The 24,447-nt window shown below is 45.7% G+C and overlaps 1 protein-coding gene across 1 annotated transcript in view; it reads right to left on the bottom strand.

Moving 5' to 3' along the window:
• Positions 1–24,447, bottom strand: part of MAGT1 (magnesium transporter 1) — a 143,918-nt gene that overhangs the window by 48,921 nt on the left and 70,550 nt on the right. Inside the window, exons 6-7 of the mRNA XM_085608234.1 lie at positions 9,346–9,435; positions 1,451–1,514 (exon numbers count right to left, since the gene is read on the bottom strand). Coding sequence (XP_085464360.1) covers positions 1,451–1,514; positions 9,346–9,435 — 154 coding nt within the window. The remainder of the gene's footprint in view (positions 1–1,450; positions 1,515–9,345; positions 9,436–24,447) is intronic.

The following is a 24,447-nucleotide window of genomic DNA, read 5'->3' as shown; positions in this document are numbered from 1 at the left end:
ACAAAATGTGTAATTCAATTAGGATTATTAGTAACTAAATGGTATTACAGAAGTTTATTTTAAGAGACAAACCCATTACTGTAATTGAGAAATAATTTCACGAAAATTAAGCGTTAGCAATACATAATGTTATTAGTTTAAAAAGATTTAATTTGAAATGAATCAATCACATTTTACTGTTGGTTGGTGTAAGCCTTAGTATTAAAATTGTAATTGTATAAAATTAAACTAAAAATAAATGCATGTAATAAAGTACAGTTGTGTTTAGCATTAGGGTTAGAATAAAGGTTATAATTACTCAAATGTAATTTCATTTAAGACTTATATGAATGTATGTACAATGTATTTAACAGAGCAAACCTATCCAGAGGCAATGGGGATCTGTACAGGTCCAAATACATAAATTAAAACAAATCAAAAACATTTCCTGAATGGCGGGGGAAGTAAGCTCCATGGGTGTAAGGGATTGTCTAAAGTGTAGTGTTCCCTGGAGTGTTGTTTCTTCAGCTCTCTCTACACTAAAGCTTTGTTGGTGTGGGCTTCATAGAAAGGAGAGTGTTGCTTCAAGTCCTAAATCCGTAGATTAGGAAGGCCTTTTTTCATTTTTACACTCCATCATCTCTACTGTGGCAGTATTGAGAGCCACTGGAGCTGGTCAGCTTTGAAGTTCAATTTGGGATTTTGCTGCTTGACATAGCTGCGTCAGCAATTCAGCTGGCCTTGAATATAGTGCCCTTAGGGGAGCCAATGGAATCCTATTAGTGTGAGCATGATGTGGTTTAATTACTTCAGACCTCCAGACACCCTGCCACTCAGACCAACCTCCCTTGCGCACATGCCAACAGAAACAAAGTACTCATGCATGCTGGCCAGTAGACGCGCAATGAGAATAACCCATCAATCTCACATAAACCTGAGCAGTAAAGAAGACTTGAGAGTGGTGCACTTGAGTAGCAGAGGCGGGTCCACTGCAAGGGGCACACAATATTCTAAAACAGGAGAGCGTAAATTCAGAAGCAAGAGAGGAACTGAGTGGCAAACATTCCGCCTTCTGACTGGTCTGTCAAGAAACAATTTGAAAATTGTGTTCCTCTTGTACATAAATGTTTTAGTGGATATATTTCATGGTATTCCGTTGCCCCAGCTGCATTAAGGACCAGCAAAGTACAACTTCAGTCAGTCTCCTCATTTCTCCTTGAAAGGCTTAAATGGAAAGTAAAACAGGTAGACCAACACAAGCACATACACACCCCGCAGCCCAGCCATTAGACAATAACAAGAGCACCCAAGGCATTAAAAATACTACAAATAAATATTGTTTGAGCACTCAAGAAACAATGCATACCTATAGTGACTTGAAGGCTCTAAATCTCATTGAGTAAGAGTGGGAGAGCAGAAGGTTGTGTATAGTTTTAGCAGTCTGGCTTGCATGCATAACCATAAAGGATACTAAATAGTAACACAATGTGTGTTTCAGCCACAAATTGAGCTTGGCTACTTCCATGAATATAGTTCTGAAAAACAAAAACATTTCAAGAAAATAATTGGGGTAGGAAATCTGAAAGACTAAAACAAGCCTGAGAATAAGTATAGAAATAAACTAACAATGACAACCATTTAACAATCTTGACCCCTCCTTCCCCCCCAGACATAATCTCATTGCTTTCAGAGATAAAGAGCGAGAAAAATAGCTGGAACACCACAAAGGTCTGCAGAGAACATCTGAGAATTGAAATGTCTGAAAGTCAAATTACAGAGGTATTTACAAAGGTAGTGTACACTTTAAACTTTCTCTGCAAAATATATTTTTGTCAGACTTATCAGTGCTCAGTAGAGCATGTTCAATGGTCATTTGGTGACATCTGGTGTGCTGCACGTGACAAATTAAGCGCACCTTCAGTCCGCTAATGTGAAAAGGCAAAAAATATAAACATTTTATTAGATATCTTTAGCAATGAAAATGTATTTAAAATTTTATTTGGACATATGACGTTTAAATTAAATATTTGGCTCCAATCCAAAGATGTTTAATATCTCTTTCTTTCAATGGAAATGTTGTGCACTTTTTTTTTTTTACTTTATGATATTTTAGATAGGGTACATACAGTGCAGTTGGCATCATTTACACTGTAATTATATAACAAGTGATAACCAGTGACAGTGGGAAAGTTTGTTCTTCAACAACAACAAAAACAATCATCTATGCTGGATCATTATTGGGATAACAGTTTCCAGCTACGATTGTACTCCTCGCAACTATACCATGTGTTTATCGAAGCATATATACACTGTCTCTCTCAAACAAGCACTCGGACAGAGCAAGACATCCGGCATCTGCAGCACTATGGTCCTGTATTCTCAGCACGCGCGCACCCCATATTCCCTTATTTCTCACCAGTGCTTGTTCCCTCGCATTCCTGGCCCTCAAAGTATAGGCTGCATGTTTCAGTGTCAGTTACTACTCTACTATGTAAGTGAGCTTTGAATGGTTCCCATATGTGATGAGTCTTCTACGAATTGGCATCAAGACATTAAATGTGTCTGAATGCGCATTGCAATAACTTATGTCGGTATAACATTCCGAAATCGTGGGTAACAGGCTTCTCATCCAGCGCATTGCAACTCGTCTCTTTGCCAATAGCATGCCCATTGACACTAGATTTCTATACTACTTGGGTACCCAAGAGTCCAAACCCAGCAGGGCCAATGTTGGAGAGTTTGGCACCCCACTGCAGCTCCTCCGTCTATTTTAACTAGAATGAGTATATCGCAGGGCAAAGCAAGGTGACCAAACCCAGCATGCTCAGCACCACATCTCACACACCTATCTTCCTCGCGCAGTCCATATCTGCATAAGCGGGCTGGGGTACAATATACTCTGTTGAGATATTTAAAGTGCACCAATCAATGGCTTCCATTTTGCAATATGGCCTTAATAATTGAGCAGCAGTATACCCATTGTTTGTCAGTTATTAGTACACATAAGTCCTGCTGCCATTCCAATCTTGCCTTCCTGCTGGTTGAACCGTCACTATGCCGGTTATATAGCATTGAGATCCAGCTGGCAGGGGAGGGGAGGTTGCATTCAGCAAATATGTCAGAGGGGTTATTTCAGGCGGCTCCGCCCTATCATCACTCAAAAGTGTACGCAGCATTTGGTGTGCTCGATGGCAATTATATTTGGTGCCCAACGGTGTGTCCGATATCAAGACTTGAAACTCTCCTCCGGCTATCAGGATACCATCTTTGAAGAAGTCCCTCATAATATGTAGTTTTGCATGCTGCAATGCTTGTGTTATTGCTCTATCGGCACTCAATGGGAGCCATGTACACTACTCTATGGGGAGCTTTGGTGAGTACAGTAGTGGGGCCTGGCTTATATTCGCCACTTTCTTGAATAAGTAACTGGTGGGGCCTATAGGGTAAATTATTTGAAACCTACATCACGCTGCATTTAACAGGTAGCGCGGAAGCGACAGTGGGGCAGCAGCTTCCCTTTCCAAGAACGAGTGTGGGAGGTCTTGCCGCCCATTAATCCAGTAATGTGAATGTGCGATCTGCGCTACTCTGTGGTATATTTCTTGGTCTGGGGCATCTAGCCCACCCATATTATAAGGAGGGTCAGTGTGATCCATCCTGTGCGCGGTTGCTTCCCAGCCCAGGCCAGGCCAGGCCAGGCCAGGCCAGGCGAATCATGAGCGTGCGCACTGTGCAAAATCCCGCCTTTGGTAATAATATCGATATATTAGTAAACAGGAAGAGAAATCTGTGGAGGACAATCATTTTCATGAGCGCTATACGGGCAAGTAAAGAGAGGGGTAGCCATATCTAGTTCTCCATCGTCTCTGCACTGCTTTCCCGTAATTCTCCCTGATTACAATGTCAGGATCCGAGTGTATCTGTATCCCTAAGTATCGCACTGGCTCATTGGTCCACACTAAAGGGAATTCTATTTGTGTAGAAGTAGTGGATGCTGTGAGCGGGAATATCAAGGATTTCTCCCAATTAACCTTCAGTCCTGAACAACCGCTAAATCTTACCACTTCCCGCAACACTGGCGCCAAGTTTTGCCCGGGATTCCTAATGTACAACAGTGTCATCTGCATATGTGTCAAGAATTCCTGTCATGCGAGGGGAGGAAAACGGTAACCAGCGAAAACGGACTACATCTCCCAGGATGCTTAGCGGTTGAGAGGTTATGTAAACAGGAGAGCTGTTACATAACTCAAGGAAAATACGCCCTTATGTAAACAGGAGAGCTGTTACATAACTCAAGGAAAACACGCCCTTATGTAAACAGGAGAGCTGTTACATAACTCAAGGAAAACACGCCCTATAAAGGGAGGAACCGGGAGGTACAACGCTGTCGGCTATTGTGTTTACACCGACGTACCTGCTTAGTGAAGAGCAGTGTTCCGGAGTGGTGCTCCAGTAAGGCAAGAACGGAGGTAGGTCGAGTCATTACTCCCTGGGCCGTGTCTTGCCCCATCGTCACCTGTGAAGGACCCGGAAGCTCTACCGGATAACCATTGAGCTTCGCTTTTTGACTCGGCTGAGTCAAAGCGCAGTGGCGCTTTTGCTGGTTGGAGTCGTAACTCCCAGCCCGACCAGAGATACAGGGACTGCCAGCTATAACGCACACCAGGAGGTGTTTGCCGCGTTACAGACTCGGAAATCCACGGGATCGATCGAGCGGCTGCTCTCGGTTCAGTCTTTTTTGCTTGTGATTGGGGTATCGGTGACGTATCACCAGGAGGTGACTCCGCGTCCCGGTGCAGTCTGAGGAAGAGGTTGAGCGGCTGCTCCCTTCAGGTAGAGACCCCGGCTGGGTGTTTCCCTGACTCCTCGATTCTCCCCAACACACTTCGTGCCCCTCACAGCCTACCGATTGGCATTGTCGGCCATTTCATTTCTGCCCTCTGTTGGCATACGCCGGGATCGGCGTATATGCAGAGGACGGTTAGGACCATCAGTGCTGTGGGCTGGTAACGTACTTAGCCTGGAGGATTCCAGTGACTATAACCTTTGTTTATTCCTTGTATTATTTTTGCCTTCATTAAAATAACTAAACCTTCACACGTGGTTGCGTTCTCATTATCGTGTCTGTTAAACGATCCTGAGACGGTCAAGGCGTTACAATATGCCGAGATGATTCATTTGTAATTTGGGAACCATATGCCTCCGTGCGAATGACATTCATGTAAAGCGCATGCCAAGCTTTCTGCCACCAGTGCATATAGGAGGGGTGCAAGCGGGCACCACTGTAGTGTTCCGTGTGTAATCGCTATAGGGAGGGACATTTTACCATACATGTATACACGCACTGTGAGATTCATGTACAGAACTTGTATTAATTTGATGTTGACTTCTCCCACTCAAAACACAAGGAGATGATGGACAGAGCGCTGAATCTTTTCAGACACTCACCCCAGTCACAGATCTGGGTTGAATCCATAATCGTTCTTTAGCTCACTTCGCCACCTCAGTTCAGACCCAGCTATATGCAAATCAGTCTTAACCCTGTGCCTCATGGGAACAGTCCAGACCGAACTGCCGAGCCAGGTCTTCCCTGAACCGGAAACAAGTATCCTGGGACCGGTTTCTGGGAACACCCGTCATCAGCCAGGCGAGCTTGAATCCAGTGGCAAAGTGAACAAGGGACCCACATCTGGGCATACCCTGCCAACTTAGGGCGATCAAAGCAAACACGAGAAGATGATGGATGGAGCTCTGAAACTTTTCAGACACTCGCCCCCCCAGTCACAGATCTGGGTTGAATCCATCATCCTTCCTTAGCTCACTTTGCCACCTCAGCCAGTATAAAAGGCCATTCCACAGAGTGGAATGCCTTTTCAGCATCTAAAAACACAGCTGCAGCTGGGACCGCCGGGTCTATTCAAGCGATAGCGCCAAACAGAGTTCTAAAGTTGGTGGTCAAGGACCGTCCATGGACAAACCCAGTTTGTTCTGGTCCGATAATGCTAGGGAGTAGGTGGGCTAATCTATTCCCTAGGATTTTAGCAAATCATTTCTTATTGGTATTTAATAGTGACAGGGGTCGGTAGGAGGGGCACTGGTCTGCAGGTTTCCTTGTTTTATGTTGTGCAATTTTACCTGCAAACCAGGCAACTAAGACTCCCATCAAACATTCTTACATGGGAGGGGTGAATAAAACCAGCAATAAGCCTGTCAGAAAGAAAGGGATTTATGAAAGAGGTTTGTGTTTGGTCTGTGATGGTCATTCTATTGCTTTGAGTCCTATTGAAGTTCCAGAATGCCTCATAATTGCTTCCAGGTGAGTGGATAAAAACATCACCTAAATCAAAAGCCTCTGATAACAGTGTACCTAAAACCGCAATAAAGTCACAAATGCAGCTGGAGAAGTTTGTACTGTTAACAAACTGAGTCTCACAGTCACACACAAAAATCACCCAATAGCCAAACAGGTTTCCTCTTTCTGTGCAATTCTCTGCATAGAACCAAATTTCAAATAGCACCTGACCCCCTCACAATGAAGATGACACACATGGAGTCGATCTACAATAGCTCTTTAAGACTATTTTGGGTGTGCAGGAAGAAAACATTTTCAAGGCAGCCACCATCCAAAAACTACCTTGCCCACAAACAAATGTAATGTATGGCAACTCACAGTACAAGGAAAGTGAGTGGCAAGAGAAAATGTAGAATATGAATATGCTAGAACCGAGAGAACGACCCACCACCCTCTAAAGTCCTTCTGTCCTTGTTAATAATATAGGTCCTCCTTGTGACAGAAGCAACACAATGAAAACAATGTATTACTTCTTCAAAAACAATGGAACAAAATCAAGGATGCTTTTGTGAGTGCCTTACAAAATGGGACACTGGCATCGGTTTTGAGATCTTCACATATTGGGCTTTAAAAATACCAAGTCAGACTACCTTAGTAAAAATCTATTAGAGGAGCATGAAAAGATGCTGCACAATGGACTGCTCAAGGGGCTCTTCCGAAATGGGGGACCATCTTGCTACCACATAAAGCTTGATTCAAATACTTCACTTTCAGTCTCTCAGAGCCCAAGTCCATAATGAAAGCTTTTTTTATATACAACTTAGAAACTGGTCTGTCACTATACTTCTCTATAAGGCAATAAAGTGGAACACAAAGGGAGTCCAAACTGCTCCTCATTGGCCATGCAAATGATGGTATCCAGACGTTCTCATGACTTGAGAACCATACAGAAGGCTTCTGCACATGTGGGTATCTTATACAGTTTGTCAGGCAAGATCAATCATCCGAAATTTCCATCACTGTGCTTAGCAGTATGGTCGCATAACACCTGTTGTATGGCTATCTGCAACTGTCCTCCAACTGCCTGGAAATCCTAAAGGACGCCAAGTCTCTTTCCACAAGAATATGGTAGAACTTCAAGATGAACAGGTCTGTACTGGATGCCTCGGGAACCAAACTAACAGAGACCGTATTACCTTGTAGTTAGCTAAATCTGGCTATCCCTTTCTCCTTTTATGAAATAACCTGCAATAAGTTCTCTAGATAACCTAAGGGTATCCCACAACAGTTACTGTTGACCCTGGACTTGTGCAGCATGATCAGCTGGAGATCAGATCACACCTCTGCATGGCATTACTGCACCAGCTTTGAATTCAAAACTGACATTATTAAGGGGTCAGGCCACTCTAACTCAATAGTATGATTAAATAATCACTTTTTGCCTCCTGTTCTAGTTCACCAGACTACAGATCATGGCCATGTTATTCTATTCTAAAGATACTCAAGGTACAGCCGCAGGGGCCGCATGCTGCTCGCCTGGCCTATACTTGTGGCCCCCTGATCAACAGCAGCACTGGGCTGCTGTTCAAGCGATAGTCTTTTCAAAATTCAGTAAGTATAATTCATTAACTTGCAGAACTACTTCACCTAAGTATATCGGATATCAGTGCATTGAGAAGTATTTAAGTCATAGTTTTTAAATCTGAATTTAGAAACAACACCCGCCCCCCCACCCCACCTTCCTAAACGGACAACAATACCAACAGTGAACAAAGAAGCACATCAGTTGTTATGTGCACTCTTAGGGTGACCTTGGTTCCCATTATACATGAAAAACATTATAGTTTATTACATCAAACACAGGAGAAGGTTTTGAACAGCAAAGATGCTGAAGCAATGTATTTAAAGGTCCTCTGATATGTGATATGAAGAAAAAAAGAAGGAAAGTGAATAAATCAATTGCCTAGGATCACACAATTTGGTAAATAGGGTAAGCTGGGATTAATAACAGGTTTTCTGGTTTCACATTGAGCAATTCAGCCACTAGATGTATATGCTCCGCTTCCCCTCTACCCACCATACCGCCCGCCTTCCCCCACTGGATCACCACCCTGCTGACATCAAAGCAGCCCTCTGTCACATCACAGACCAAACTTGGAGTCCATTGGAAAATGTTTATGAGTACCCATGCTCTATTCTAATATTTATTACTATCAAAGAATATTCTGTGTTGGAGAAGGGAGCTATACTTATTCTTTCCCCCAGTTAAAGTAGGAGCACAGTTGAAAAAACTGGTTTGAATGGTTTCATACTCTCACCTCAGCATCAAAATAAGCCCCTTAGCTGACTAGGGTGTGCATGCTGAGACAGTGGAGCATCTAGATTCCTTAAAGGAGCAACACCAATGTTGTACCATTTAAGGACTGATGCCTGTGTGGATCACTTTGTACTCCATTACGTCTTTTCTGGGGCAAGTTAAAGTGGCCATTCACAAAGACGTGGTTTATGTTGTCAATATTTGATACAATTGGACCTAGTAATCATATTGACTCCAAATATTGCATTCTTTGAAAACGTTTCCTTTTTTAGAGGCTTCAAGCATGAAAATTCCATACACCAAAATCTGTTTCCGTATCCTTCACATAGGCCTAGATAGTCTAACGGAGAACCATGATTACATGGAAGTATCTATTCAGCTCCTACGTCGGACGCCAAGACAGCCTGGAGATGGGCAGTTTACCTAAATAGAAGAGGCAGTGGCCTTAGCAAAGAAAATGAGGTTTCCATCTTCCCTCTAACTGTGGGTCTGAGGGAAGCTCTAAGCAGTCTGTATCCCCTATCATTCCGGTTAGAGCGTTTTACATTCAGAACAATATTCTAAAAGCACTTTAGCCTACTAAAAAGTGATACATCTGACATTAAAAGGTTTCAAAGTTGGCCAATAAACCTTGGTAAGCAGTTTAGCCTGATGCTGTGTAAAATAGGACTATGCTAGAAAGCAATCTAATTATGCATCACTGATTGTGCTCACTAGCCACCACAACAACCATTTAGTAGACAAACCCTGCTCTTACCACTTGTCCATTACTGGGATTCTTGTGGGCGTATGGAGGTCCTCGGATATGATTCCACATTTGTCCAGATGTCATTGCAAGTACAAAGCACTAGATAAACAGAAATTGAGAAAAGAAAAGTAATTATCATTTGGTTATGTTGTACAACCAGATTTCCATATGTGGCATTCATATTTGCTATATTTAGTGTACACCACCAGCAGTGCAAATTCCTATGGACGCTAATATGGAGTTTTGTGAGAATGCAACAAGCTGCCTTCCCATGAGCAGATAAAGATCTCCCACCATAAGTAATTCCTTTGTTCGACACCAAAAATCGGAGAACTGCTTTCGTTATTTAAGGGACCCACACAAAATGTAAGAAAAACAATAATAGGAAAGTTAAGAAGATGAGTATCACTGTTTTTAGTAAATGTCTAAGGGAGCAACCTTTTAGATTGGTTCCTATGGGAACCAATCAAAGTGTGGAAAAGGCGAACAAATCAGTAGCTCTAAGACTTTTCAACAGGAATATGGCACAAATTATCCTGACGTGATTAGTCCTGTGGAAGAACGCTTTTCTGGAGCACAAATGTTACTAGTGGGACAAGTGGAATGCCTCTCTGATGAGTGTTTCAAAAGACAGTTCATCACAGTGTTTTGCTACTACTTAAGTGAGTCGGTGGCATACCAGCATTTATTGTTTGAATAACACCACACAGCAGCTGAGAAGGTTGAAAGAGAAACTAGGCCAGCTCCAGTTTTGGTTCAATAGTTGCAGATACTGAAATTTGGATGAGAGAAAGCTGGCAAATATAACGCCAGCAAAACAGCATTAAACAGAGTTTGGAACATCGCCTCACTTAACTATACTTGACAATTCGTACTTTCTTTGGCCAGAAAACATTGATGGCCAACTCAAAGAAAAGCCTGATATGATTTTTGATACTATTATCTAGAAAAAACACTAAGAATCTGCCAAACAATATATGTTACGCAACTCTCAAAAGAGGAGAGTGATCGATGCAATACATATTAATAGCCAGTCGGTTGTGGACAGCCTTCATGAACTTCCACCTTCTATGCCAACAGGCTTTTAGCTGGGCTGGCCTGGCCAAGGTGAGCTTTCCAAAGGTACAGATGGTATTGTAATACTTGCCTTTTTGATGATGAAAGGCTGCTACGAGGTAGAGGCCACTGGACACACACTGACACAAATTTAAGGGCCAGGATTCTCTGACATATACTGAGACCACATTAAGGGCCTTGACCTCACGGACGCATATCAAGGCTAACTCAGAGGCCTAGGATTCACAGACCTGAGCCTCAGTGACACATATGGGGCCTAACTGTACTGCCTGTGGCTCACTAACACAAACTGAGGGTACCTTAATGGCCTAGGTTTTATGGACATAAACAGAGACTGACTTAAGGACTCGCTCACAAATACTGAGGGCAATGTATGGTCCCAGGATTCACCGACACATACTGAGGGTAATTTGAGAGCCTAGATCAGACCAACGCATACTGTGACCAATGTCAGGGCCCAGGACTCACTAGCACACCGAGGCTCACTTAAAGGCCTAGGACTTAATGACACACAAGGGCCTAGGACTCACTAAGACACGTGGGCTAAACTAATACCCTGTGATTCACTGACACGAGACTAACGTAAGGGCCTGCGACTTTGACACATACAGAGACCGATGTAAAGGTCTATGCCTCACTGACACACACTGAGGGTAATTTGAGAGCCTAGATATGGCCAATACATACTGTGACCAATGTCAGGGCTTAGGACTCGCTGGCACAAACCGAGGCTAACGTAAGGGCCTGTGACTTTGACACATACAGAGACCGATGTAAAGGTCTATGCCTCACAGACCCATGCCAAGGTTACTTAAGGGCCTAGGCCTCACAGGCACTTACTGATGGAAAGATCTATGCCTCACTGACACAGGCCAAGGTTCCTTGAGGGTCTAGGCCTCACAGGCACATACTGATGGAAAGGGCTATGCCTCCCTGACACATGCCAAGGTTCCTTAAGGGTCTAGGCCTCACAGGCACATACAGAGGCAAACTTACAGAAAAACCAAGGTTTTTAATGTCTGAAGGCAGAGCACTTAATGGTAAGCTTACTGTGTGAGACAGAGTTGCAATGATGAATTAGGAGTTGAAACAAATGTTATTCAGATGCCTGTGTCACATCTTTTAAGGCCCTAAAGGACTAGGGTCATGTTAATTATGAGAACAAATTAAACATTACTCTTGCTTTATAAATCACAAATCTTTCCATACCAACACTTTTTTGGCTTGTCCCTTCTGAGAGCCTGTATCGGTCCTACACATTAGAATGGTATGAGCCCCCCTGATTCCGACCACACTACCATCCTGATGCAGTAAAGCTCTTAACTGAAATCTCATCTCATTGCTTTTTGGTGCATACTGCCTAGTGATGCCCGCTATGCAAGGTTATGTTATTGTTTATTTGTGACCTACGAGGGCAGCTGAGTGTTGTGGTGTAGTTTAGTGCACTGAAGAGTTTCCTGGTTGTGGCCCATATGGAGTATGGTTGGAAGGCCAAGGCTAAAACTGACATCATAGTTGGCTCCATATTAGCCAGGAACATGTCAAAGGTTTTAAGAGAGGAAAAAGCTTTGGCCGAGACGAGCTGTGGAAGCAAGTAAAAAGGGTCACATTCTTCAGTGATGGTCTTACTGGGTCTCTCGTCTGGTACCTTCAGGACTTCAATATAAATGAGTCTCAGAAAGCAGAATTTAAAGACATTAGGCAAGTTTACCTCACTGTTCCCAAGGAGTAAAAATATGGGAGCTAGCTGGTCTTGTAAAAATAACTCAGTCCAACAAAACCTTGATTCTCAGCTCCTCTGGTGACAGGCTCCTTCTTACAAGACTCAGGAACAAGTCCCAGAGCCAAAACTAAGTTGAGGCAGCACTAGCAACGCACCATAATGGATAAGAGGGTCCAACACAGGCCAAGGAGGACTGGATCCGAGCCAGATTTCAGGATAACCACTATATAAACAATTTGCATTTACATACATTACATGTAAATGGTTCTTTAACTATGGGATTTCTTCGATATCTGGCATGGATAACACCCTCCTGGACCTTCGTTGGACTTCCGGATAACAGATATAGGTGAATACTGGTGAACTTAGATGGGCAACTTTGCTCCCAAATAAGGCTGAAACGGTCCTCATCTGCCCAATTAGTGTGAAGCGTTCTTCCTGGGTAATGTCCAAGATAAGAGCTTTCCAAAGCAGGCTCATTAACAGCTGTTCAAACGCATTCATCTCTAAGTGGAGGCCAGTGTGGCCTCAGACAATCTTGTGCATTCACCAAGTGCTGATTGGGTTTTTAAATTAAAAACATAGATTTCCTATTAAATAAAGATTTAAAAGCATAATACTGCTAAACCAAAATTGCATTTGTCATTTGGGATGAAAATTGTATGTTCATGAACAGAGCTACCATCGTCAGGGAATTAGTTATTAAGTCTTATGAGGAAGAAAGGTTACTTTAGGCACCCTGATCTTAATGCCGACTTCATAAGTACGGGCTCACAAAAGTGGGCTACATTGCAAAAACATGGCCACTTCAAAATGTTTTACTTTCCATGGAATACAACCCTTCAAAAGTAGCAGGTCTCTAGATCGCAGAATTAAATTCTCATGGATCACGCAGGTTAAATGTGTGCAAACTATATATTACAAAAAAACAAAGCATTAGGTCGGACCTGGGTTAGGCTTCAGCCTAAAAGTATGCTGTGTTCTCTCTTAGCTCAAAGAGTTACTACGGTAAAAGATCATCACAAGGGTTGCGCCTCAGCTGGGATGTCCATAAATCAAGGTGCAATAATGGAATTAGTATTTGGAACTTTACAGTATGTAGAGTTAATTCCCTATGCTATTGATCAAATAAAAAAGTGACTTACTTTGTACTATCAGTTTGCAGCTTTTAGTGCTGTAGATTCACATGTTCTGCACATTCCTGGTATCTAGTGTTCAGTGCAAACATTGGAAGCTGTTTTTCTTAAAAGTACGAGTTTTGTGGTAACTTGTGATCACTCACATCACTCCCCGAAATACACAACGTATCAAGACAAATATTTCACCTCACATTGTGTTCTTCCTCCGAAAGGATGAGTAAAGTAAGTGAAGTAGAGCAAAGCAAGACAGTAAATGGCTAAAGGTGCAGTGTTTCAGGATGAATGTGTGTAGACCCATGCATCTGAAGTACCAGCTTCTATCTGGAGAGCTGGGGGGGCGCATGTGAATCTATTACAACCTATAAACAAATAGTTACAAGTTTAAACAGAGCATTGGTAGCTGTAAATCACAAGCTCAGCATATAATAGAGAGCAGTGCTATCCCCTAAAGTGGTGGCTTGTCAGTGCATTAAGCAGATGGGGCGTATCCCAGGAAAGTCTTTACGGATACTTTTTTACATTCATTTGCTTTAGCCAAGTATGAACAGAATGTTTGGCTTTGGCATAGGATTCCTGCATACACTTCACTACCAATCTTGCAAGGCCCAACATAAGATAGGATTTCCCAAGTCAAGTTTTGCAAACATAAGAGTTGCTTCGCCTTGCAAATGGATTTGGTACAGTCAATGCAATCTAATGTGTACAGTGCTTTTTCTGTTACTCTTTGAGGTTGTGGAAAAAAAATGTGTAAGGTTGCTGCCAACTCTTAGAAACTGATGTGAATTTTCTGCTGCATCCAGATACCCTGAACAGTCAGGCTGTATAGATGTGCTCTCCTTCCAGAAAGTGAGATATTTGGGGTAATGGTCACCTCTGAATGAGGGTCGATAAATGAACAGACCAGTAACAACCTCCTATCGTTTCAGCATTAAGATGGTTGTAACCGCTGTGGGCAGAGATGTGACATTTAGGCACAGACTGTAAAACCTACCGTGTAAAAAAGTGAAGTAAATAAGTGTGTGCTACAAATTGATGGGTGCTGCTATCGGCCAGTTGGCCAGGTACCAAGACACGGATGGTTGTGTGGCGCCGATGTCCTTCACCCACTTGAAGACATTTGGTGAACAAAATGGAGCCCGAAGGGCAACAATTTGAATTAAAAGTGTTCCTCATTTACAAAAAATTTGAAGTAACAATGAAGCGCAAAATGGATGGGGACGTGAAGGGTAGGTGTCTTTCAGTTTGAGGGTTACTATTTAATCTTCTGTGCACATCAGCGGAATGCCATAATGTACAGTTTGAAATGCTCCAATTGTATGTAAATGTTTAACAGCCTGAGAATAGGCCGCAGCAAGCCATCATTATTTAGAATGAGGAAGTTACTCCTTGGTGAGGAGGAGAAGGGTTCTCTAGCACCCTTGCTGAGTAGCGCTTAAATCTCTTGCAAAAGTCTTTGATGTTCCTGAATAACAGCAAGGTGGGACGTTTGGTGGTGTGGAACTCCAATGATTATCCTCATTGGACAATTGATAGGACAAACTTGTCTGAGCGGTAAGCAAGTCATTGCTTGGAGGCGAAGCCACCCTTTCCTTGGCCTCCTGTACCCTTTACTCTGATTAAGTCACGGCTCATACTATAGTAGGTATTGAATGCTAGCAATTCCCTTATTTTGCCACATTTGCGCAGCTCCAGATACTGAGCTGGAGGTAGAAGCAATAGTTCCAGGGTTGAAATGCCCTCTTAAATCTGCATATCTGCTCGTGCTATAATGCAATTCACAAACATTTTCTAGGAGTACGATTTCCTGGCCTGCTTCTGTAAATTCTTGTGAATTCATGAAAGCTGTAAATCTGCACTAATGCAAGGACATACACCGTAGGTGCACTTTTGTGACTTTCTTTAAGAATTGTGCTCCTAATTAGGTCTAGCGTTAACCAAGCTTTTTTGTTGTTATTAAAATTCTATGTCTACCTCCCTCTCTCTATCGGCTGGCTTCAGTGAGAGTGACAGTATTCTTCGCTTTCACAAGGAGCATATCAGCAGGCAAAATTGCTTTTTCCAGTGCCTACTGTGACAATGTATGCGCTTTGAGATCAAAAAATATTTTAGCTTTTTGTCAATGTTTATTATAATGTTGAGGGCATGGTAACACCCACAACAACACAGTTTTACACAAACCGTTTCAAAACAAGAAACTAAAGGCTGACCACCAATGTCAAGACTTATTTGCTTTGCCAATGCTTATTTATTTTCTTGTTTCCCATAATGTTGTTGAAACTGGTTACATTGATTTTTCATTATGAATATTCTTTAAAACATTTAGCATTGATCAACATGTTTACTAACATATACTTTAAGGAAATGACACCTAGAAATTTGCGGTAGTTTAGCAAACATATTTTTTCCTAGTTGCATTTTTTTGTGACCATTTTATTTTGGAAGCAAAGAATCACCACTCTTACTTCGAAGCTTCTGAAAAGATTTGCAGTTAATCAAAGCATTCCGAGAGCATTATATGTAGCCTCATAATAAACTTTGCAAACATGTACACATTTTTACACGGGAACCAACGTTAGTAGTGCAGTCCGAGCTAACAACATTTCCTTAGAGCACTAACCCTAATAATAAAGGATTTGCATTAATGAAGCACAAGTTACTACTTGTGTAACGATATATCTGTATCAGACATTAGTTAGTGATTGATTCCTTACCTTAGAATATCCCCAGGCGTCAGACTTGATCCAGAAAGTTTTCGTCAGCAGTACCCCTGCGCGTCGAAAGGTGGCGTTGTGCGGCACCGCGTCCGTCGCTGGTGTCTTATGCTCCGAGATGACATCACGGAGGCTACTTAGGCGCCACCCATGCGCTTTGACGTCTGTCCTGTACACAACTTTCCAAGCCAGGAACGGAGAGCCATGCAAGAAAATGACCACTGGTGCCATGAAACTAGGGCCTTGAAAGGGATGACCTTAACCTTATAAATCAGTTAGCAGAACGGAGAGGATGGGTGGGGCGGTAAGCAATCTATCACTAACTAATGTCTCCTACAGATATATCGTTAAACAAGTAGTAACTTGTGCATCTGAAAAAGACACGTTAGTGATAGATTCCTTACCTTAGAATAGATACCCCTGCAATACCAACCCCGGTGGTGGGTCTGCGAACAAGATTACACCAGAAAGTCACGGAGGACAGAAAGGCCAAAGAAGCAGTCTCTCCGGACTTGACTGTCAAGGCAATAATGCTTGGTAAACGTGTGCAGCGAGGACCACATAGCTGCCTGACAAATGACCTGCAAGGGAACGCTGCGTCCCAAGGCTGTAGTGGCTGCCGTTGCCCTGGTAGAATGAGCACACAGCCCCACAGGAGGCTCCTTTTTAGCCAACGAGTAACATGCTTTGATGCACAGTACAACCCACCGAGAGATGGTTCGTTTGTGCACGGCCAGACCTTTTTTGGTGCCCAAGTAGCCAACAAAAAGCTGGTCATCCACCCGGAACTGTTGTGTGCGCTTTAGATAGAACGAGAGCGCACGTTTTGGGTCCAGACGGTGGAGCCTCTCTTCCTCTTTTGAAAGATGCAGAGGGGGAAAGAAGGTGGGCAAAGTGATGATCTGCCCGATGTGGAAGGGCGTGACAACCTTTGGCAAGAAAGAAGGAGGAGTCCTTAAAACCACCTTGTTCGGATGAACAGAAAGAAAAGGAGGTTTAGAAGAAAGCCTGGAGCTCACTCACTTTTCAGAGGTGGTAGCTACCAGGAAAGCTGTCTTGAGAGTGAGAAGACGTAAGGGACAGTTATGAAGGGGCTCAAAGGGAGCGCACATCAGATATGTCAAGACAAGATTTAAGTCCCATTGAGGCATTATGAAAGGCACGGGAGGAAACGTGTGTGTAATGCCTTTGAGGAAGCGATTAACAACTGGGGACTTAAAAAGAGAAGGCTAATCTGGAAGCCGTAGAAAGACGGAGATTGCTAAAAGATAACCTTTGATAGTGCCCAGAGCAGAGCCCTGCTGGGCCAAAGAGAGAAGGAACAGAAGGACCTCGGAAAGAGGGGCAGAAAGGGGGTCCACAGCCTTTGCTGTGCACCATGCCACAAATTTGTCCCACCTGCAGGCGTATACCGTTTTAGTGGAGGGACGCCTGGCTGCCAGAATGACATCACAGACTTCGGGAGGAAGGTCGAAAGCTGTCAACTGTCGCCGCTCAATCTCCACGCATGGAGGTGGAGACTGGACAGGTTCGGGTGGAGGACCGTCCCCCTGCAGCTGCGACAGAAGATCCTCCCGAAGAGGCAATCAGATCGGGGATCGATCGCCATGCTGAGTAGCTCAGGATACCAGTATCTTCATGCCCAATCCGGAGCCACAAGGATGATTTGGGCACGGTCGCGCCGAATCTTCTTCAGCACTCTAGGCAGAAGTGGTATAGGCGGAAAGGCGTACAACAGACCGCAGCTCCACTCGCGACGAAAAACATTGCCGAGCGAGTGCCGCCTTGGAAATTCCAATGCGCAGAACTGATGACATTGCGCGTTCTCTTCGGTGGCGAATAGATCTAACCAAGGCTCTCCCCACTGCAGAAAGAGACCTTGCGCCATGTCCGAGTTCAGAAGCCATTCGTGATCCATCATGCACCGGCGGCTGAGTTCGTCAGCCCTGGCGTTCAGAGAACCTGCCAGGTGTTGAGCCACCAAGGTAATGCCTTGATGTTCCAGCCATGTCCAGAGGCGAAGAGCCTCGTGACATAGGGTCCACGACCCCACCCCGCCCTGTTTGTTGCAGTACCACATGGCGGTGGTGGTGTCCATGAACACCTGGACTACACTTCCCCGACAGAGGGAAGGAAAGCTTTCAGTGCAAGCCGGATCGCCTGAAGCTCCAAAAGGTTGATATGGAGCCGGGACTCCACCGGAGACCAGAGGCCTCTGATCTCCGCCTTTCCCAAGTGGCCACCCCATCCCAGGAGGGACGCATCCGTCACCACTGTATACTCCGGTTGGGGAAGGGAGAGGGATCTGGCCTTGACCCAATCACGATTCGTGAGCCACCACTGCAATTGTCGTGCAGAGCCCTCCGAGATCTGGACGTTATCGGACAGGTTGCCCTGATACTGTGCCCACTGGAATTTCAGGTCCCACTGCAGAGCCCGCATATGCCATCTGGCATGTTGCACTAGCAGGATGCAGGAGGCCATTAGGCCCAGGAGCCGGAGGGTCATCCTGACCGAAACCCGGGATAGAGGCTGAAAGGTCAGAATCATAGCCTGAATATCCCGGACTCGCTGCTTGGGAGGATAAATCCGAAACTGCATCGAATCCAGAACCGCTCCGATGAAGAGGAGCTTCTGAGAGGGGCTCAGGTGCGACTTCGGCACATTGATGGAAAACCCCAGCAAATGCAGGAGGTCGGCTGTAGTCTGGAGGTGGGAGACGACTGCCTGGGACAAGCACGCCTTCAACAACCAGTCGTCGAGATAGGGGAAGACTGGAACCCCTGATCTGCACAGATGAGCTGCAAACACTGCCATAACTGTCGTGAACACCTGAGGGGCACTGGTAAGGCCGAAGGGGAGCATGGCAAAGTGAAAATGCTCTTGGCCTACCGTGAACCGCAGGCAACTTCGGTGGGCCGGCAGGACAGGGATATGAAAATATGCGTCCTGCAAGTCCAACGCTACCATCCAGTCTCCAGGGTCGAGGGCAGCCAAGACCTGGGCCACAGTCAACATCTTGAACTTCTCCTTCCGGAGGAAGCGGTTGACGTTCCTGAGGTCCAAGATGGGGCGCAGGCCCCCTTTCTCCTTCTTGGGAACCAGAAAGTAGTGGGAATAACAACCACATCCTACTTCTGGCTCAGGAACGCGCTTGATGGCCCCCTTGGCCAAGAGGGCCGTGACTTCCTGCTGGAGAAGCGCAAAGTGGAACTGAGGTGGCATGGCTGGAGGGGCAGACTCGAAGGGGAGGGAGTAGCCTCTTCGGACAATTTGCAACACCCACCTGTCCGAGGCAACGGAACGCCGGTGGGGGAGGTGATGGCGAACCCTGCCGCCCACCGGTGTGGGGTGTGCCCCAAAGCTCGGACTAGGAAGGCTTCGAAGCGGAGGCTGCGGGAGCCGAGGTGGACTGACCCGCACGCTGGCCCCCTGTCCCGCCGCGGCGTGAACCACGTCCATGGCCACGCTGAGGTTGGTTCTGCGCAGGCTTCTGGCTGAACGAACATGTCGGGGCGCCCCTTCCATGGCCACGAAAGGAACGAAAAGCAGATGTGGCTGGGAGCGTGGTGGGGAGACCCAAGGACTTGGCCGTAGCCTGGGAGTCCTTAAAACGTTCCAGCGCACTAGCTGCCTTATCACCAAACAGGCGAGTACAATCAAAGGGCATGTCCATAATGGAACTCTGAACATCCCCTGAGAACCCAGTGGACCGCAACCAGGCGTGGCGACGGAAGGCCACTGTTGTGGAAATCGCCCTACCCATTAAGTCCGCGGAGTCCAGTCCACACCAGATGGCGAACTTTGCTGCATCTTTCCCCTCAGCAACAGCTTGGGAAAGCACTGTCCAGATCTCCTCCGGACACTGAGGCAGCACCTGCGCAACCGTGTCCCACACAGGGTGGGAATAGCGGCCCAAGAGGCATGCGGTGTTCACAGACCGCAGCCCCAAGCTGGCAGAAGAAAACAGTTTCTTGCCGAACTGTTCCAGCTTCTTGGATTCCTTATCCGGCGGGGCGGTTGAGAATGCGCTTTGGGAAGTGGAGTCCTGGATGACCAGGTTCTCCGGAGTTGGGTGGGTTGTCAAAAAAGCAGGGTCACCCGGGGCCGGGCGATGACGCCTGGCTACGTTTTTATCCACAGGAACCCCCGTTGCTGGTCTAGACCAGGTGCCCATCAATACGTCAGTTAACGCCTCATTGAATGGCAGCAGGGGCTCCATAGAGCTTGCCGCCGGCTGAAGTACTTCAGTGAGGAGATTAGTTTTGAGGGTCACTGTAGGCTGGTCAAGGTCAAGAGCCTCAGCCGGTCTACAGAGCACCATAGTGTATGTGGCGCCCTCCTCTATAGCCACAGCAGGAGGAGAAAGAAAACCAGGTTCAGAGGAGAGATCAAGGCCACCTGCATCCTCAAACTCTTCTGTTCATTCCTGTTTGGACCCGCACTGCTGTGCGAGAGGGTCCTCAGACCCCTCCCAGTCGTTCCCTTCCTCCACTGCTCGTGGAACAGGCTGCGGCGGCGGGGAAGGGACAGGGGAATAAAAAGGGTCGAACGGCGCCAAAAACGGCGCCGGTTCGGCTCAGTGTCCCAATTAGGGTCCCAACTATGGACAAAATTGTCCAGGAAACCGGGCAAGGGCGGTGGTGGAACGAACGTAACCCACAGCGGTGCTGGGAACGGAGCCGCAGGCGGCGCCGGGGCTGGAGCTGCCGGCAGAGGACCTTGCGGCACCGGAGCCGCTGGCGGAGGACCTTGCAGTGCCAGAGCCAGCGGCAAGTGAGGGCCCTCGGCTGGGACCGCGGGGCCCGAAAGCGCGCCGGTGGGAGCCCTAGGCCTGAAAAGGCGGTCCATGGCAGCAAGGAAAGATTGCACCTGGGCAGGAGTCGCCGACGGACCTGGATAAGGTGGGTAGGCTGCAGGACTCACAGGCTCCAAAGGAGCCGCGGGGGAGGTACCCCCGGCACCCTCGTCCGGAGACAGACGGGGAGAGGGAGGGAGGGTCCTCGAGCAACACCGCTTCTTCGAGTTCTTCTTAGGACGTCTCTTACCCAATTCAGAGTGTGAAGACTTCTAACCTGAGGAGCAATGATGATGGCTCCGCGGTCGGTCTCTCGATCGACCCCTGGACCTCGAACGGCGCGGAGACGACTGCTGGGCCTCCAGCAGCTTAGAGGACCGCTCCCGTATGGCCTTTGGAGCCATGGCCAGACAGTCGGAACATGACTGGGAGTCATGGTCGCACTCCAGACAGTAGAGACAGATGCCATGGGGGTTGGCCACCGACACTGTACAGCGACAGGCCCCGCAGGATTTAAACCCAGTCATCCCTACATGGCACCAGGAGTCAAAAGACTCAAAATTGAAAGACAAAAAGTCTCAAAAGTTAGTCAAAAAGTGACTAGGGTACGTGCTCTAATCGGATCTGCGCTTGCTGGAGCAGAAAAAGAAAGAACTGACATTCGCGCGCATGGGTGGCGCCTAAGTAGTCTCCGTGACGTCATCTCGGCGCATATGACGCCAGCGACCGACGCGGAGCCGCGCGACACCACCTTCCGACGCGCAGGGGTACTGCCGACGAAAACTTTCCGGATCCAGTCTGACGCCTGGGGATATTTTAAGGTAAGGAATCAATCACTAACACGTCTCTTTCAGATCCATAAATACAAGTTCAAACAGCATTAACATTTAGACATGAACATTACACTGAAGGTAATGCCTTTTCCTGATCCATAACCTGGTACTGTAAACTGACAGCCAACGGGTTTGTGCTGTAGGGGTTTGGGCCTGCTTGACCCAAGGATGAAATAAACATGAAAACTTGTGGTCCTTGACCCCAAACGATATGTCCTGTGCATCGGACTATAGGAAATCCACAACCCTGGCTGATGCTTCTGAAAGCCAGAAATGTTGATGTGTTACTGCAGATTTAGCACCCCCTCTCCTGCCAGGCCAAAAAACAGTCATGCCAATTTACGTTTGGAGTGGTTCTGTGGCTTTAGCCGTGCCCTCAGTCAGTGCCCAATTGTGGGAATGTTGATGATGTGCTGCCTCTGGCAAATGTTTGACCTGCTGCTCTATCTCTTCCAAATGGTACCTGTCATACCTTGAAAGGAGGAATAAAGTTTCATTTATGCCTCGCTGCTCTCACTATAACTCGCTTTCCTGCAGGATTGATCTTGCAGCTCTCCTTTTTTGGAGGCGGTTCATCCCTGGGAATACTCTTTTTAAAGAGTTGAGTGATACATGATCCCGGATGTAAAGTAGATCATCAGGTGCATGTTTGTATTTCTTTTACATCCTGGGCCAGTCTCTGCTTGGGAGAAGCCTAGAGCTGATGGCAGATGGCAGATTTCAGATTTAAAATCTGTTATTCCTGCCAAAGGTTTCCAAGAGAAGCCATTAATAACATTGTAATTCCATCACTCCACCATTATTAAGGTGCCTTTGTTCTGATGACAGCAAACATTCCAGCATTTATAACAAGTTACACAGCTATAGGCTGAACATATGTGTTCTATTAAGTGCTTCAGAGGATGAAGCTTAATTTCACTACCGTTAATCCTGGAAATGTTCAAATGCATTTCATTCTCCATATTCCCTTGTTTAACATGAGACAAAAATAATATTAACAAACTGGTAGCTTTAAACACTGTCCAGGCATTCACATGCCAAACAAGGCAATCCTAATGTGCCATCCCTCCGTAAATGTGACACAGAGGGCGATCTGGAAGCTCTTTTAAGCGCTTCAAAGGCTGCTTAAAAGACATTGCAGGCAGGATGAATAACAAACTTAAATTGAATGCCGACAAAATGGAAGTGATGTTTTTTGGCAAATCTCATCCACCGCCGGCTGCCCTCTGGTGGCCTGAGGAAATGGGCCCGCCACCTGCACCAGCGGACCAGGCAAAAATCTGGGCGTAAAATGGCAGGTTGATTTATCTTTCTCGGCCCAGATTCAGCAGGTTACAGCCACCTGTTTCCGCAGCCTGAGAAACCTGCAGAAATTTATACATCTGCTGCCACAGAGCTGCCGCAGGACTGTAATCCACGCTACAGTTACTGCCCGCCTGGACTACGCTAATGGCCTTTACACAGGCTTACCGGCCTATCTTGTAAAGAAACTCCAAATGGTTAAAAATGCAGCTGCAAGATTAACCAAACACATTCCTTTTCGACAACACATCTCTCTGCAAATCAAAGAACTTCACTGGCTACCTGTAGCCAAGAGAATTAAATTCAAGGCCTTGACCTTAGCATTCCGGGCATTTTACGGATCTTGCCCTGCATACCTGAAACAGAGGTTGGGTGTTTACACGCAGTCACGTGTTTTGAGATCCTGCACCCGGCTGGGTAGCAGATCATTCTCGTTTGGGGCATCTAAATTGTGGAATTCTCTCCCCAACGCCAGATTTCTTCTGAAATACTGTTTAGAAAGGCAGTCAAAACCTGGCTTTTCAACCTGGATTAATTTAATCGCTCCCTGTTTCACCTGCCGCTACAGCGCCAGTACACCTCCCAGGAGGTAGCTGTTTGCGCTTAATAAATGGCAGTATTATTACTAGCTAGAGACAAGATCAAATTCAAACTCCTCTACATTGTCCACATAGCCTACTGCGGAAAAGACCTAAGATGCTCACAAAATGTAGGCCCACGGTACACCTCAACCAGAAATTTGCACTCGCTAGCTGCAAACGTGATGTAGTAACAATCTATCAAGCAGATGATGAAGGGAGGCATAAACCCTGGCAAAGCCCAAGATTGTGAGAGGGTCTCTGCTTTTTCTGGAGATCAGGAGCTAATCATATTTGCTTCAGGAAATCGATGAAAACGTCACTATTTGGTTTTTAAATGGCCCAGCTGAACTTCTGTTATGGCCTCCACCCTACCTCATTGGATGCATTTGAAGCAGTGCTCAAAAGGATTATGTTTTACAGATCCACAGAAAAGAGCTAGATTCTGCTGGACAAGGGCTACCTGCCAAGCTACCCTCAATAGGGAAGACTACTGCCTCCCACCTTAGGAAGGCTAAGCAAAGACTGAAGGTTAGTGGCAGCCGATTATACTTCAAGGTTACAGATCTATTTTACTTATCCCTGTGGTTGGGAGGTTGCCTATTGGCTCTCCCTATTCAAACGTAACACATTCTTCGAAACTTAGCCCTTACCTCTCCAGAATTAAAGTTATGACTTTTGGTTGGGTATGTTCATGATGAAATATAGGACACCCAATACATGTAATCCTGTTTCTGTAGTTTCACTGAACGTGTTTACACTATGAATAGTAACAGACATGTTTGTTTAGTGTTGTTTTCTACTTCCTCATGTGCCTCGCTACTGATGTTCATTCCCTGCTCCTCCATGTGAAGTCAAGCGTAAGGTTATTATTGAGAGTATCTGGGTTGGATACAAAGCAAAAATTAAGAGAAAAGATTTATGTTCCACCATATTGGATTGAGCCACAT

This window comes from Triturus cristatus, chromosome 5_2, assembly GCF_964204655.1.
Source record: "Triturus cristatus chromosome 5_2, aTriCri1.1, whole genome shotgun sequence".
In the NCBI taxonomy this organism is placed as follows: domain Eukaryota; kingdom Metazoa; phylum Chordata; class Amphibia; order Caudata; family Salamandridae; genus Triturus; species Triturus cristatus.
Note: the sequence above shows the minus strand (reverse complement) of the source record. Positions and strands in the feature narration are given on the sequence as shown.